At 39.3% G+C, this 11,896-nt stretch overlaps 2 protein-coding genes, 1 long non-coding RNA gene and 1 pseudogene across 7 annotated transcripts; 2 read left to right on the forward strand and 2 right to left on the reverse strand.

Moving 5' to 3' along the window:
• Positions 1 to 427: 427 nt before the first annotated feature.
• LOC103330157 (plastoglobule-localized metallopeptidase 48, chloroplastic-like) lies at positions 428 to 4,986 on the reverse strand (annotated as a pseudogene). Its single transcript, XR_016125809.1, has 9 exons — positions 4,765 to 4,986; positions 3,470 to 3,527; positions 3,365 to 3,432; positions 3,083 to 3,262; positions 2,541 to 2,635; positions 2,241 to 2,352; positions 2,077 to 2,210; positions 1,822 to 1,996; positions 428 to 598 (listed from the first exon to the last, which is right to left on the reverse strand). The product of XR_016125809.1 is annotated as a plastoglobule-localized metallopeptidase 48, chloroplastic-like (transcript).
• Positions 4,987 to 5,386: 400 nt separating this feature from the next.
• Positions 5,387 to 6,138, forward strand: LOC107880991 (uncharacterized). The gene is made up of 3 exons (XR_001677698.2): positions 5,387 to 5,466; positions 5,689 to 5,738; positions 5,843 to 6,138. It is a non-coding gene; the product is annotated as an uncharacterized LOC107880991 (long non-coding RNA).
• Positions 6,139 to 7,785: 1,647 nt separating this feature from the next.
• Positions 7,786 to 9,012, forward strand: LOC103330159 (chalcone isomerase-like protein 1). The gene is made up of 5 exons (XM_089050483.1): positions 7,786 to 7,860; positions 7,969 to 8,122; positions 8,199 to 8,442; positions 8,541 to 8,632; positions 8,729 to 9,012. The coding sequence occupies exons 1-5, from the start codon at positions 7,786 to 7,788 to the stop codon at positions 8,860 to 8,862; spliced, it is 699 nt and encodes a 232-aa protein (XP_088906609.1). The 3' UTR covers positions 8,863 to 9,012.
• A 17-nt stretch (positions 9,013 to 9,029) lies between these two features.
• LOC103329791 (putative glucose-6-phosphate 1-epimerase) lies at positions 9,030 to 11,618 on the reverse strand. Of its 4 annotated transcripts, none has more exons than XM_008232304.2 (9): positions 11,409 to 11,618; positions 11,164 to 11,263; positions 10,833 to 10,907; positions 10,641 to 10,697; positions 10,401 to 10,558; positions 10,166 to 10,297; positions 9,856 to 9,958; positions 9,648 to 9,747; positions 9,030 to 9,548 (listed from the first exon to the last, which is right to left on the reverse strand). In XM_008232304.2, the coding sequence occupies exons 2-9, from the start codon at positions 11,239 to 11,241 to the stop codon at positions 9,331 to 9,333; spliced, it is 921 nt and encodes a 306-aa protein (XP_008230526.1). In that variant the 5' UTR covers positions 11,242 to 11,263; positions 11,409 to 11,618; the 3' UTR covers positions 9,030 to 9,330. The 4 variants fall into 4 exon arrangements, with proteins under 4 accessions (XP_008230526.1, XP_088907012.1, XP_088907013.1 ...); XM_089050886.1 differs by having other exon boundaries at positions 11,438 to 11,579; XM_089050887.1 differs by having other exon boundaries at positions 11,442 to 11,554.
• Positions 11,619 to 11,896: the final 278 nt, after the last annotated feature.

Genomic DNA, 11,896 nt, shown 5'->3' on the forward strand with positions numbered 1-11,896 from the left:
TTGTATAGCCGAGCGGCTATACTTGAAAAAACCGAGTATAGCCGTCCGGCTATACAATTAAAAAATAACCCAGCCAAAAAACGTATAGCCGAGCGGCTAAACTATTTTTCGGCTATACTATTTACATACTACTTTTAGAATATTTAAAACCCACTTCGCCGGGCGGCTATACTATTTTTAAAAAATAGGCAACACCAAGTATAGCCGCTCGGCTGTACGTATCCACAGCATAAGGGTGGCCACATGTCAAAATTGTATAGCCGCGCGGCTATACTTTAAAAAACCGAGTATAGCCGACCGGCTATACAATTAAAAAATAACCCGCCAAAAAAGGTATAGCCGAGCGGCTAAACTATTTTTGAATCATTAATGAAACCGAGTATAGCCGTTCGGCTATACAACTTTTTTGAAAAAAAGGAAAAAACCGCGTATATCCGCACAGCTATACTATTTGTATAGCCCACGTGTCAAAATAAGTATCAATAATTGGATCATTGCAAATTCTTGGGGGTGCGCGAGAGAAGAATTGTAAAGGAGACAATTCAAAATGGAAGTTCCAGCCTCCATGGTTAAACGTTGACTGATTGGTCCAATTTATCTGTTGTTAAAACCAACGCAAGACAATGAGATATAGAACCAAAATTCAATGCCTTTAAAAAATAAAAAAAATAAAAATGTTGGGACATGGGAATGGAAGCGCAGAAAAAAAAAAAGATCAAGCAATTAGCAATAAGTAAACAAGCAGATCATGAAAGACAGACAAATTTAACGTAGTTCTGCTATGCCAAAACAGCAGCTGCAAAGGCTCAATCTGATGGAGGAACAATTCTTCATTACCTCAAAATAAGCCAAAACAGCTCTTTATATGCATGACCCTTGCTCATTTGAGCCGACTGAAATTAAAAACACGCCCAGAAGAACCAAAATACACTTGCCAGCAAACAACCACCTGCAATAAATTTTTCCCATGACGATTTAAGAATTACCAACAATGAGCCTTCCTCCATTAAGGAGGGATTTCCCAACACTATCAGTTACTTGCTATATAAAGCCAGCCCTACTGAGTACTGACTACATTCACTACAAATTTGCAAACCAAGAAACTCCCTCTCTTCTTAGTTTCTTCTGTAAGATGGTTTACTGTCTTAAACCACAGAAGTGATCTTCTAATCGAATAAGGATTCCTAAGAACTCATGGTTTATCAGAAAGTCTATTCCTATCATATATGGCAGCCTAATGTAAGTGTTCTAGATATATACACAGGCTTAAGGATTCCTACTTCAAGGATTAAGATTACCTAATCCTATAAGCATTGAGGTTATCTCTAGGAGTTTCTTGATGGGCAAAACTACTAGAGATATGCATATAAACAGGAGGCTCCTTCTAGAGCCGAGACACACAAAAAAAAAAAAACAAACATACAGATATTCACCCCATTAAGAATTACTGCTGAAAGAGTTCTCGGCTTCTAGTAGAAAGTCTCTGTTTCTCAAGTTCAGTTTTGACCTTCATCTTGTTCAACATGTCTGATACAGGTTAGTTAGTGTTTTACATGTTATATCTATTTAGACTTACAGAAGGAGCAACTATCCTACCCATCATGAATGGGTAGGATAGTTGCTAACAGAGACCAGGAAGTCAATCAGTCAAGCCTATTCTTTGTTCCATAAGACCGTGGATAAAGAGCAATGATTTTTCTTCTGTGTAAAATAAGCACAGGTTTCCTAAGGAAAAATTATACGCAATAAAAAGAGTATAATTCTGTGAGACTACATCTTCGAAAGTACACTTATAAATGAAACATAGAAAGGAGGTGATACCTTTTCACAGTGCTTTGGATTTTGACTATCTGGTGTTGTTAAAACTTTCTTTGCACCAGTGATCTGTGTTGCATGTTTCAGAAGAGTTGTGTAGTCTTGACTTCTTGACCATTCATCAATTTCACGAGCACGTAAAACGGGCAGAGGATGTGAAAGTTGCCTCGTTTGAGCATTTCTGGATAGCGTGAGTTAAAACAGGCAACCCTAGGATGTGCATAACCAAACAAAGGGTGTTATACGTATGCTGCCACGTACCTTATATACCACCCTACTGCGCTTGACGAAGCTTTGTCACAGGAGCGAGCTTGTTCCAAAAATGCATCCACATTTAGTTGATCAGCCAGAGAAGGGCAGCCCCCAGCTAATTTCATTAGAACAGAGATGACCACCTCTTGTGGGCACTACATGAGGTTGTACACCTTTGGGTCTTGTGCAACAAGAAGGGCTGCACGATCACAAGTTAGCTCTGCTGCTCGAAGCCAACGAAATAACTGTTCTTCTAAACTCTGAGCAATCATCCCACCAAGCCCTATGAATAACACAAGTATTCAAAACAATACCTATGCATCTCTTCAGGAAGACTCTTAGGGGATGCAAATTATTATGGATCAACTATGACTATGACAATAAAGGCAAATGGCGCTCAATTAACACAATCAAATACAACAAAAGTAATCAAATTACCTTAACTAAGGATAAAAGTATCAGGCACCTTATCAGGTATGGTATAAGCTCCAAGGGTAAGAATATTTGCAAATGTTAGCCATACACCGTGGTCGCATTTGAGATGACCCAACTCATGAGCCAAAACAGCCTAATTTCAAGTTAAACAGCGGATATTAGACAGTACTCCTACAAGATCTAACAAGCACATGATTCGCACCTACTCCCCTCCCCCCGTGCGCATGCACACACACAAAAACACATGCACAAGTGTGGGTTACATACAGTGTGTGTATTGAGTGTTTATGCGCGAACAGATAGACAGATAGAATGTGGTAATATTCCAATCTTATTACCGACCCTAGATAATGCATGTATTTAAGCACACACTCGTGTCCAATTATTATATACGTATGCTGTCTGCAGGGAAAAAACCCAGAGAGAAACAGATATGAAACTAATTTATGAATGAACATCAAAGCCAACTTCGAAAATACAAAAACATCAGCAGAAAAACTTGACTGAGAACTGAGAGAAAGTAAGGATGAAAATACAAAATACGGGGTGAGCAATCAACATCAAAGAGAAAATTGATCACCTGTAACTCTTCTCAAGTCAAAAGCTCCACAAGGCTAGTATGAACAACAACAAATGGCTTTTTACCACTTATTGCTAAAGTATATGCATTTGGTACAGGACTTTGACGAACATATAGATCAGGAGCATCAATATTGAGGATTTCCGCGGCCTCAACCATCAATGGATGTAGACCAGAAAGCTGATAAAACAAAAATAATACAAAATTATTGCATAAGCTTTTCTTTTTTGCTTTTCCCAAAGACAAGTTTTCCACTGGCAAGAGATGATAAACTGAACTAACCTGATCTTTAGAAACAAGAAGGGATGTTCCAATATTCTCAAGAAGCATGACTTGCTCTGCAACGGATCCTGAGTTTAATTGTACACCAAATTAGAGGCCTATTACCTAGAAGAATCTTTCCAAGCTCATTCAATCCTGGAATCGTCCTCAAAATCAGCGTGTTCTGCGTGATGAGGAAATAAAATCCAAGCATATAGAAAGCATTACGTGCATAGAAGAAATATTACCAAATAGCAATGTTCGAAAAATCGCTAGGCCATTTTTTAATATAATTATTTTGTATTATAAATTACAAATTTATACCAAAATCATGCAAAATAAAAGGATATATAAATTATAAAGTACCATAATTGATAATAAAAAAAACATGGGAAAAAAGTTAAGCATAAAGCATATAATAGTACTACAAAGAAAAAAACTTGAAATGAAAGGCTAAGCCTCTCAGTCTAACTCTTCCTCCTCTACATATCCCTCCAAGACTCTCTCGGTATCGGACTCAAAATCAACATCCTCCTCACTCTCAGAGGAGAGAGAGGCAGCATGGTTTTCTTTAAAGTCAGGGAAAAAAAAATATTTAAAAAAAAAAGGACGCCGCCTATAGGCCGATTTTTCGAACACTGCCAAAGAAAAATACTTGAAAGGAAAGGCGAAGCCTTTCAGTCTACATATCCCTCCAAGACTCTCTCGGTATCGGACTCAAAACTCAATATCCTCGTCACTCTCAGAGGAGAGAGAGGCAGCAAGGTTTTCTTTAAAGTCAGGGTAAAAAAAAAAGGAAAAAAAGGACGCCGCCTAGGGTATCCCTCCAAGACTTTCTCGGTATCGGACTCAAAACTCAATATCTTCGTCACTCTCAGAGGAGAAAGAGGCAGCGTGGTTTTCTTTGAAGTCAGGAAGAAGAGAAAAAAAAAAAAAAAAAAAAAGGGGGACGCCGCCTAGGCCGATTTTTCGAACACTGCCAAAGAAAAATACTTGAAATGAAAGGCGAAGCCTCTCAGTCTACATATCCCTCCAAGACTCTCTCGGTATCGGACTCAAAACTCAATATCCTCGTCACTCTCAGAGGAGAAAGAGGCAGCGTGGTTTTCTTTAAAGTCAGGAAGAAGAGAAAAACAAAAAAAAAAAGGGGACGCCGCCTAGCGCCTAGGCCGATTTTTCGAACACTGCCAAATAGCTAGTCCAAATACAAATTAATTAGCAACAGCAAGAATTATGCATAGTTAACATTTCTACTTTCTGTAGAGGAAAACTGAGAGTGAGTCAATAAGGACTTGAATCAACTGACTTAGGCTGTTAAGCTGTGGCTTTTGTTTTCACAGTATTTTCTTATTTCTCTAGAGAAACAAACGCCACTAACCATACAAAATATTATTCCTCACAGAGTAAACAACTAATCACACCTGTTTATCGAGAGGGTGCCGAAAGTCATCGGCATCGAGGTTGCGAAAGACAACCGAGGAAGCTCTGCAGAAGACAGCTCTATCTCTCCGATACTTCTTGACGGAGCCGAATTCAAAAGTAGGTGAACCAAACCTCAAATGATCGGAAGCTATGGAGCTAAAACTGATAGAATTAGGGTTCTGCGTCAGGCACACGGAAGCCATGGAAGCACACAGAGCCTCTGAACTGAGTAACAGTAGAGGCGTATAATATTAAAGCCTAAACTCCATTTTCTGCTTATTAGGTGTAATTTGACTGAACATGCGTCCTCCAGCCCTCAAGCGTTTGTACGTTTGTGTCCACAGCCGTTCTTAATAGGTGACCGTTTGGCGCCATTTTGCTTTCAGTTGACCGGAGTTGGTATTTTTTCGTAGCGGGTAGGGGCAAAGAGGACAATAACTCATAAGGCCCAAAAAGAGCAAATATATCGGCCCAAACCAATCCATCTGGTTGGACCTTACAGTCCGAAAAAAAAAAAGTGGGCTGAAGCTGCCCAATTTAACCTACTCCGTTTCACCACCGGAGACGACGTCGTTTAATTACAGTGCTCAACCAGTTTCATGATCATCAATTGATCTTCATGATCAATCTACTTTCCTCTTCAAGTCGCAGAGTGTTCGAACAAAGTCGTAGATTTCTGGGTCCGTGATAGATACAGCCATGTTAGTTCCCTAACCTAAGCTAGCTTGGGTTTTGTTTACATTGATAAACCCATGTTAGTTCCCTAACCCAACCTAAGCTAACTAATTTAATGAATATTATGTTAAGGTTTACAACAGTCAGCTATGTTCTTTGGATGTTTTCTTTTGCATAGTGTGTTAAAAGACTGGATTTTTAATAGAATTTAATGAATTTCCTCATTTTTTTTGTTCTTAAAAAAAAAGGAGGAAATCGGTGAATCGTCCGCACTCTTCAAGAGCTTATAAACATCGAGGTATTGTTTTTTTCCATCTTTTTTACTGAAAGTCTGAGATTATTCCTTTCTCCTTTGTTTGCTGAGTTAGCTTAGCGTTTTCCGGTTGTTGGTTGAATTTTCAGTTGATTGAGAGAGATTACTGGAGCTTCTGAGGGAAAGGCTAATAGAATGTGGGTGGAAGGATGAAATGAAAGCTCTTTGCAGGTATTATACTAGTTTTTTTTCTTTTCTTTTTTTCTGTTTTGAGGTCACCACTATTGCCCAGTTACTTTCTTTACACCTAAACTCCTTGACCCACATCTGCTTCTAAACCACGACCAATGAGAATGATATGGCATTGTTATTATGATTGGAGAGGTTTATGGTGCAAAATGACTTTTGTCCGATATCAATTACAATTCTGTGATCAATTCATAACGAGTGTATGGAAATTCAGTGAAAATACATGAGGAACCTGAAGATGCAGAACAATTGGAAGTCTCTTTGCACACCCTCACTGGATTTATGATGCCACAAAACTATGGCCCTTGTTATTAAAAATCAAATAAATCCAGTTACAGTGGTGATCAATTTGGCCAGCATTCATAACTTTACGTAGACTCTTTTGCCATACACTTGAGGAAGATTGTTCTGAGCTCATGGTGGCTAATGAAACTAAGCTCACTTGCACAAGACGGTTCTCAGGGTTGCTGATTACTCTACAAGACTACTAATTCAGGCTGATTTCCATGTTCTTCCTCTGGAAGTTTGCAGTATGGTTTTAGGGGCTCGATGGTTTCGTAACCTGGGATGTTGTCTTTGGGATTTCAGCAGCTTCATGATGGAATCCTCTATCAATGGTCAAAGTTGCCTAGTTCGGATTCTCCATCAATTCTCCATCAATCTCATCCAGCCAATCCCATGGTAGTAGAAAGAAAAAACCTGAGTGTAGCCGAGCGGCTATACTATTTATATTAAAAAAAAGGACTCGCCTAGAGATAAGGCGCCCACGTGTCAAAATAAGAATAGCCGGGTGGCTATACAATTTTTTGGAATCATTGATAAAACCGAGTATAGCCGGCGGCTATACTATTTAAAAAATAGGGAAACCCGAGTATAGCCGCGCGGCTGTATTTAAAAAAATCCACAGCATTTGCGCGGCCATTATAGCCGAGCGGCTATACCATAGAATAAAAAACGAATATCGCCGCGGCTATACTATAGGGGACCTGCCTAGCCAATACGGGCCACGTGTCACAATCAGTATAGCCGCTCGGCTAAATTATTGTTTGAATCATTAATGAAACCGATTATAGCCGTTCGGCTATACAACTTTTTTTAAAAAAGGAAAAAAACCGCTTATATCCGCACAGCTATACTATTTGTATAGCCCACGTGTCAAAATAAGTATCAATAATTGGATCATTGCAAATTCTTGGGGGTGCGCGAGAGAAGAATTGTAAAGGAGACAATTCAAAATGGAAGTTCCAGCCTCCATGGTTAAACGTTGACTGATTGGTCCAATTTATCTGTTGTTAAAACCAACGCAAGACAATGAGATATAGAACCAAAATTCAATGCCTTTTAAAAATAAAAAAATAAAAAATGTTGGGACAGGGGATGGAAGCGCAGAAAATAAAAGATCAAGCAATTAGCAATAAGTAAACAAGCAGATCATGAAAGACAGACAAATTTAACGTAGTTCTGCTATGCCAAAACAGCAGCTGCAAAGGCTCAATCTGATGGAGGAACAATTCTTCATTACCTCAAAATAAGCCAAAACAGCTCTTTATATGCATGACCCTTGCTCATTTGAGCCGACTGAAATTAAAAACACGCCCAGAAGAACCAAAATACACTTGCCAGCAAACAACCACCTGCAATAAATTTTTCCCATGACGGTTTAAGAATTACCAACAATGAGCCTTCCTCCATTAAGGAGGGATTTCCCAACACTATCAGTTACTTGCTATATAAAGCCAGCCCTACTGAGTACTGACTACATTCACTACAAATTTGCAAACCAAGAAACTCCCTCTCTTCTTAGTTTCCTTCTTGTGCAAGGTACAACTCATTCAGTTGAAGAATGGCAGCTATTGTTGGTCTTGGGGATGTCACTGCCAAGGCTGAGATGGTTGAGACTGAACCTAAAATAGACAAGGTAAATGGCACTGAATCCATCTCCTCCAACGGTGAGTCCATCGTGAAGGATAACGGCAAGTGTGAGAATGGCGGGAAGGCTGTTGAAGAGCCCAACAGTGTGAGCTAGGTAGCAACCGGACAGGAGGAGGAGGTGGCAGTTGATATGAACCCGAAGACTGGGGTCTCCTTTCCATTTAAACTGGATGATGGGAAACAGTTGAGTTGTGTTGGTCTGAGGAAGAAATCCATGCTTGGTATGGGCATCAAGAATTATGGATTCGGTATAATTTCTTAATTCAAAGACTTACATAGCTCCAATTCAAAATTTACTCTCCATTTCCATTCTCCAATTTGCAGGGATTTATGCAGACAATGAGAAGCTGAGAGAACTTCTCAAGTTGAAAATTGGGAAGGCCCCAGCAAAACCCACAAAGGAAATGTATCAGTTGGTGATTGACAGTGATGCTGAGATGATGGTCAGGTTAGTGATCGTATTTTCCAGCCTCACCATGAACATGGTAAGAAAGAATTTTGATGAAGGTCTTGGAGCATCAATCAAGAAACTTACTGGTGGCAAGAAGGAGGAGGCACTCGCAAATAAGTATAGTACCAACCCTTACTTATCACTACATTTACATTTCCACTACTCAGGTATCAGTAAATGCTATCTCAAACTCTGTTTTAATCCGTTGCTCATAGGGTAATGGGACAAGCATCAGATGACATTAAGCTAACCTCTGGTTCTGTGATTGAGATTTCTCGGCTTCTGGGAAACATTCTCCAAACCAAAGGTGATAATTCAAAGACACTGATATGTATTAAAATTGTTATCTACACACTTGAGATGAACACAACATTAACAAAAAGCTGCGTGCTTTTGGGTGCAGTGATTGGTGAGGTGGTCAGCAAGGTTGAGAGTGAACTCTTGTGCAGGGCCTATGTGAACATGTATCTGGGAGACGATCCCTTGGACAAGGATACCAAGGAGAAGTTCGGAATGTCCCTGCCTTCACTCTTCTAAGCACAAAAAACATATAGAAGTCTACCACCTAGTGACTGAGAAATTACTCAATAAGGGAAGCAAAGAGAATGTATTATTGTTTCTTTCATAGAACTAAAGTGTTTTGAGTTCATATTCCTCTTGTTTTTGTTTATGGTTCCTGGAGAGGAAAATAAAGATAAATGAAATAAAAAGAAACTACGGTCACCACGAATCTCATTCACTTGGCAACATTTTAATACAAATCACATATTCTTTAACCGCCAGCGGCAACATAAAGGAAAAAATCCCTGTTGCCAATTTGTGACAATGATACCCTGCAATGATATTCTCACATTTTACATGCAGCTAGTTCTGTCTTGCTCCAAGAAAACCTAAAGTACATCAACAAGGATAATACATGAACAAACCAAGAGGATGTTTCTGGTCCATGAAATAAGGCAACTTACATAAATTACAATAAGACCTCCATTTACTCCACATAATTGGTTAGTGAAAGCCATGAAGCACCTTGCGAGGATCCAACTGCCCACTGCAATAGCTTGATGAAACAGTAGAGAGTTCTTGACGGCCTTTCCACTCTTCGAAAGGCTTCAATACAATTGGGGTTTCGATGGCTGCAGAGTCTACACATAACATGGTTTTGTAGTCCTCAACCCCCAAATCAGGGACAGTCTTGGTCTTTTTGTCCCAAGGGTTCCAGACAACTGCAAATCACACGATTTTCCAGCATAAAAGTGAGAAACTATCATTTAAACAAAACGGAAAAGTAATAATTTATAACAATAATCAAAGATCATAAGAACCTGCATCTGGCATGCCATCCTTCCGCAGAACAAACGTTCTCTTCTTCTCATGGTCTATCATGGCTATCTTAGTTGGGGTGTCCAAATACACTCTGTTGACCTGAAGAGGAACAAAAAATTGAGAAAACAGAAACACATAACTTATTGAGTTGCCACCAATTCATAAATATGCTGCTTTTAGAATTAAAACAAAAGAAAATAGAGGAACCTCGCCATCAAAGGTAATAGCATCTGCCTGCTCCGTGAACCTTTCTCTACGCGCTAGATTGTCGAAATAATCAAGTGTCTCCAAGCCCTCAACACGCACTTCACTGCAAATTAAACAGCATCATGCAACCTCTCTGAAAAGCATAACATGCAATTTCTTCCAAGCTCAGCTACTAATAAAAATAAAATACAGACTCAACATACAAGTATGTTTTTTTATAAGATGAACAGTACTTTGAGGAACCTTGCAAAATTCAATCTTAGACCTACAAAGGTAGTTAAGCAATAACTTCTATTTTTACAAGGCTCACCTGATATCAGATACAGACAAGTAGTTACTCAGAGCAAAGGTAAAGGAGAACGCCTTGCTATCCATATTTCTAACGCGGGGAATCAAAGTGAGCTTGCCAGCACTGAGAGAAATACGAAGCCGCAACTCAAAGCTTAAACAATCCACCAGAAAAAGGATTCACATGATTAGAGAAGTGATGATGCACTTCTGCGTAAATCATATCTAATTAAATGATCAGGGTTCTGAGAGCATACCTACGTGGCCAGGTCTTCAGATCCTCTTCAGCAGACTTCAAGATCAAATCCACTGATGACTGATTGTTAGTTGGAGGCAAAGGTGAGGGGTCATTATCTAGTGACCACAATCTGTTCCTTGCGAATCCATGCTGCTCCAGTGAACCAAGATTTCCAAACTGCAAGAAGCAGCATACAGAATGCTCAATCAGAACAAGAACAGAATCTCAACATGCTTGTAGTAGTTTCTCACTGTCCAACCTGTGGAAAGCAGACAGGTATGCCTCCCCTGATGGCTTTAGGTGGTTTCCAAATAGCCTGCACAGGAACAAAAGGAATGGTTAGCGTTGTTGCCTTGACTATGAAATTAACTTTTACAAGGGCTACTTTAGTCCTTAAATTGAAACAGTCTCAAACAAACATATTTGTGAGGAAATTTTGAGTTGTTTGTACCTTGCTACTCATAAAGAGCAGTTCTTCTCGTCTTTCGTTCTTCCACGAAACAACCTGCCCACCATACAGAAGCACCTGCAAACCATTCGATATCAAACAGTTGGTCATCACACTTTGCAGAGAAGAAAACTGAGAATATCTGATAAACACCCCAATTAAAATACTCTTGTTCATTAATTTGACACCCCTTTTACTTCTATATCACGGACCAATGATAAAAATTTCAACTTTAGGCTATCAAATCTATAATCTGCCAAAATGAACAGGGAAAATTACGAGTGCTGGGGCAGCAAAACAGAGAGAACATAATAATTGATTGAAACCAACCAACCTCTGCTGAAGACCCAGTTGGCTCCGTGAGTATGATTCGGGAAAATCCATTACCATCATGTACTATATTCAACGGCATCGTTCTAAGCCTAAACCTCTCTCTTACAGAAACCCAAAATAAAAGGATACATCAAGATTAGTCTTTGACAACCAGAACAGAGAACAATGTAAGAAAGACAAAATCTTTCCAAGAAAAACAATGAAGAACCAGAATGAACAAGCGTAACAAGAGATGGGTTAGCTTACGTTGATTGCTATTTTATATGGAATATTACCGGCTTCTGAGTTTGAAGCAGAAGAAGAAGTAAGCCCAACTGTGTGTTGGGTTCGTAGAAAATCTTTGCTGCAATGTCACATGGCCATAGATACGATATAATAAAATGAACGAAAATGAATGATTTTATATCTGAGGGAAAGAAAAAGAGAAAGAGAGTGAAGAGAAGGATATCCAACCAAAGAAAACCAAGTGTGCCTCGCCTTTTATCATCGGATGCTCTGGTGTCTGGTCCTTCCTTCCATCTCTTTCAGTTCTTTTCGCAGTTCTCGTGTGTTTCGCACCACAGATTCTCCCCGTGCACCTTCACTCTCTATTCTGCCACGTACCGTAAAGTTTTTGTTTTTGTTGAAAAACTATATGCATTAGCTTTTTTGGTTGCCAAAGTTAGGAGGAGGAGCATTATTAGGTGCAAACCACTTATTAGGAAGGCAAATCACTTTTGGGGTTCTGATATTAT

This window comes from Prunus mume, linkage group LG4, assembly GCF_029339155.1.
Source record: "Prunus mume cultivar Tortuosa linkage group LG4, ASM2933915v1, whole genome shotgun sequence".
Classification (NCBI taxonomy): domain Eukaryota; kingdom Viridiplantae; phylum Streptophyta; class Magnoliopsida; order Rosales; family Rosaceae; genus Prunus; species Prunus mume.

Excerpts from the sequence above, each read along its gene's own strand:
- LOC103330159 (XM_089050483.1), top strand. The coding sequence starts at position 7,786 with ATGGCAGCTATTGTTGGTCTTGGGGATGTCACTGCCAAGGCTGAGATG. Across the intron at positions 7,861-7,968 it reads CTGAACCTAAAATAGACAAG|GTAGCAACCGGACAGGAGGA; the intron begins GTAAATGGCACT and ends AGTGTGAGCTAG. Across the intron at positions 8,123-8,198 it reads CATCAAGAATTATGGATTCG|GGATTTATGCAGACAATGAG; the intron begins GTATAATTTCTT and ends TCCAATTTGCAG.
- LOC103329791 (XM_008232304.2), bottom strand. The coding sequence starts at position 11,241 with ATGCCGTTGAATATAGTACATGATGGTAATGGATTTTCCCGAATCATA. Across the intron at positions 10,298-10,400 it reads CTGAAGACCTGGCCACGTAG|CTTTGAGTTGCGGCTTCGTA; the intron begins GTATGCTCTCAG and ends GGATTGTTTAAG. Across the intron at positions 9,748-9,855 it reads CTATTACCTTTGATGGCGAG|GTCAACAGAGTGTATTTGGA; the intron begins GTTCCTCTATTT and ends GTTCCTCTTCAG.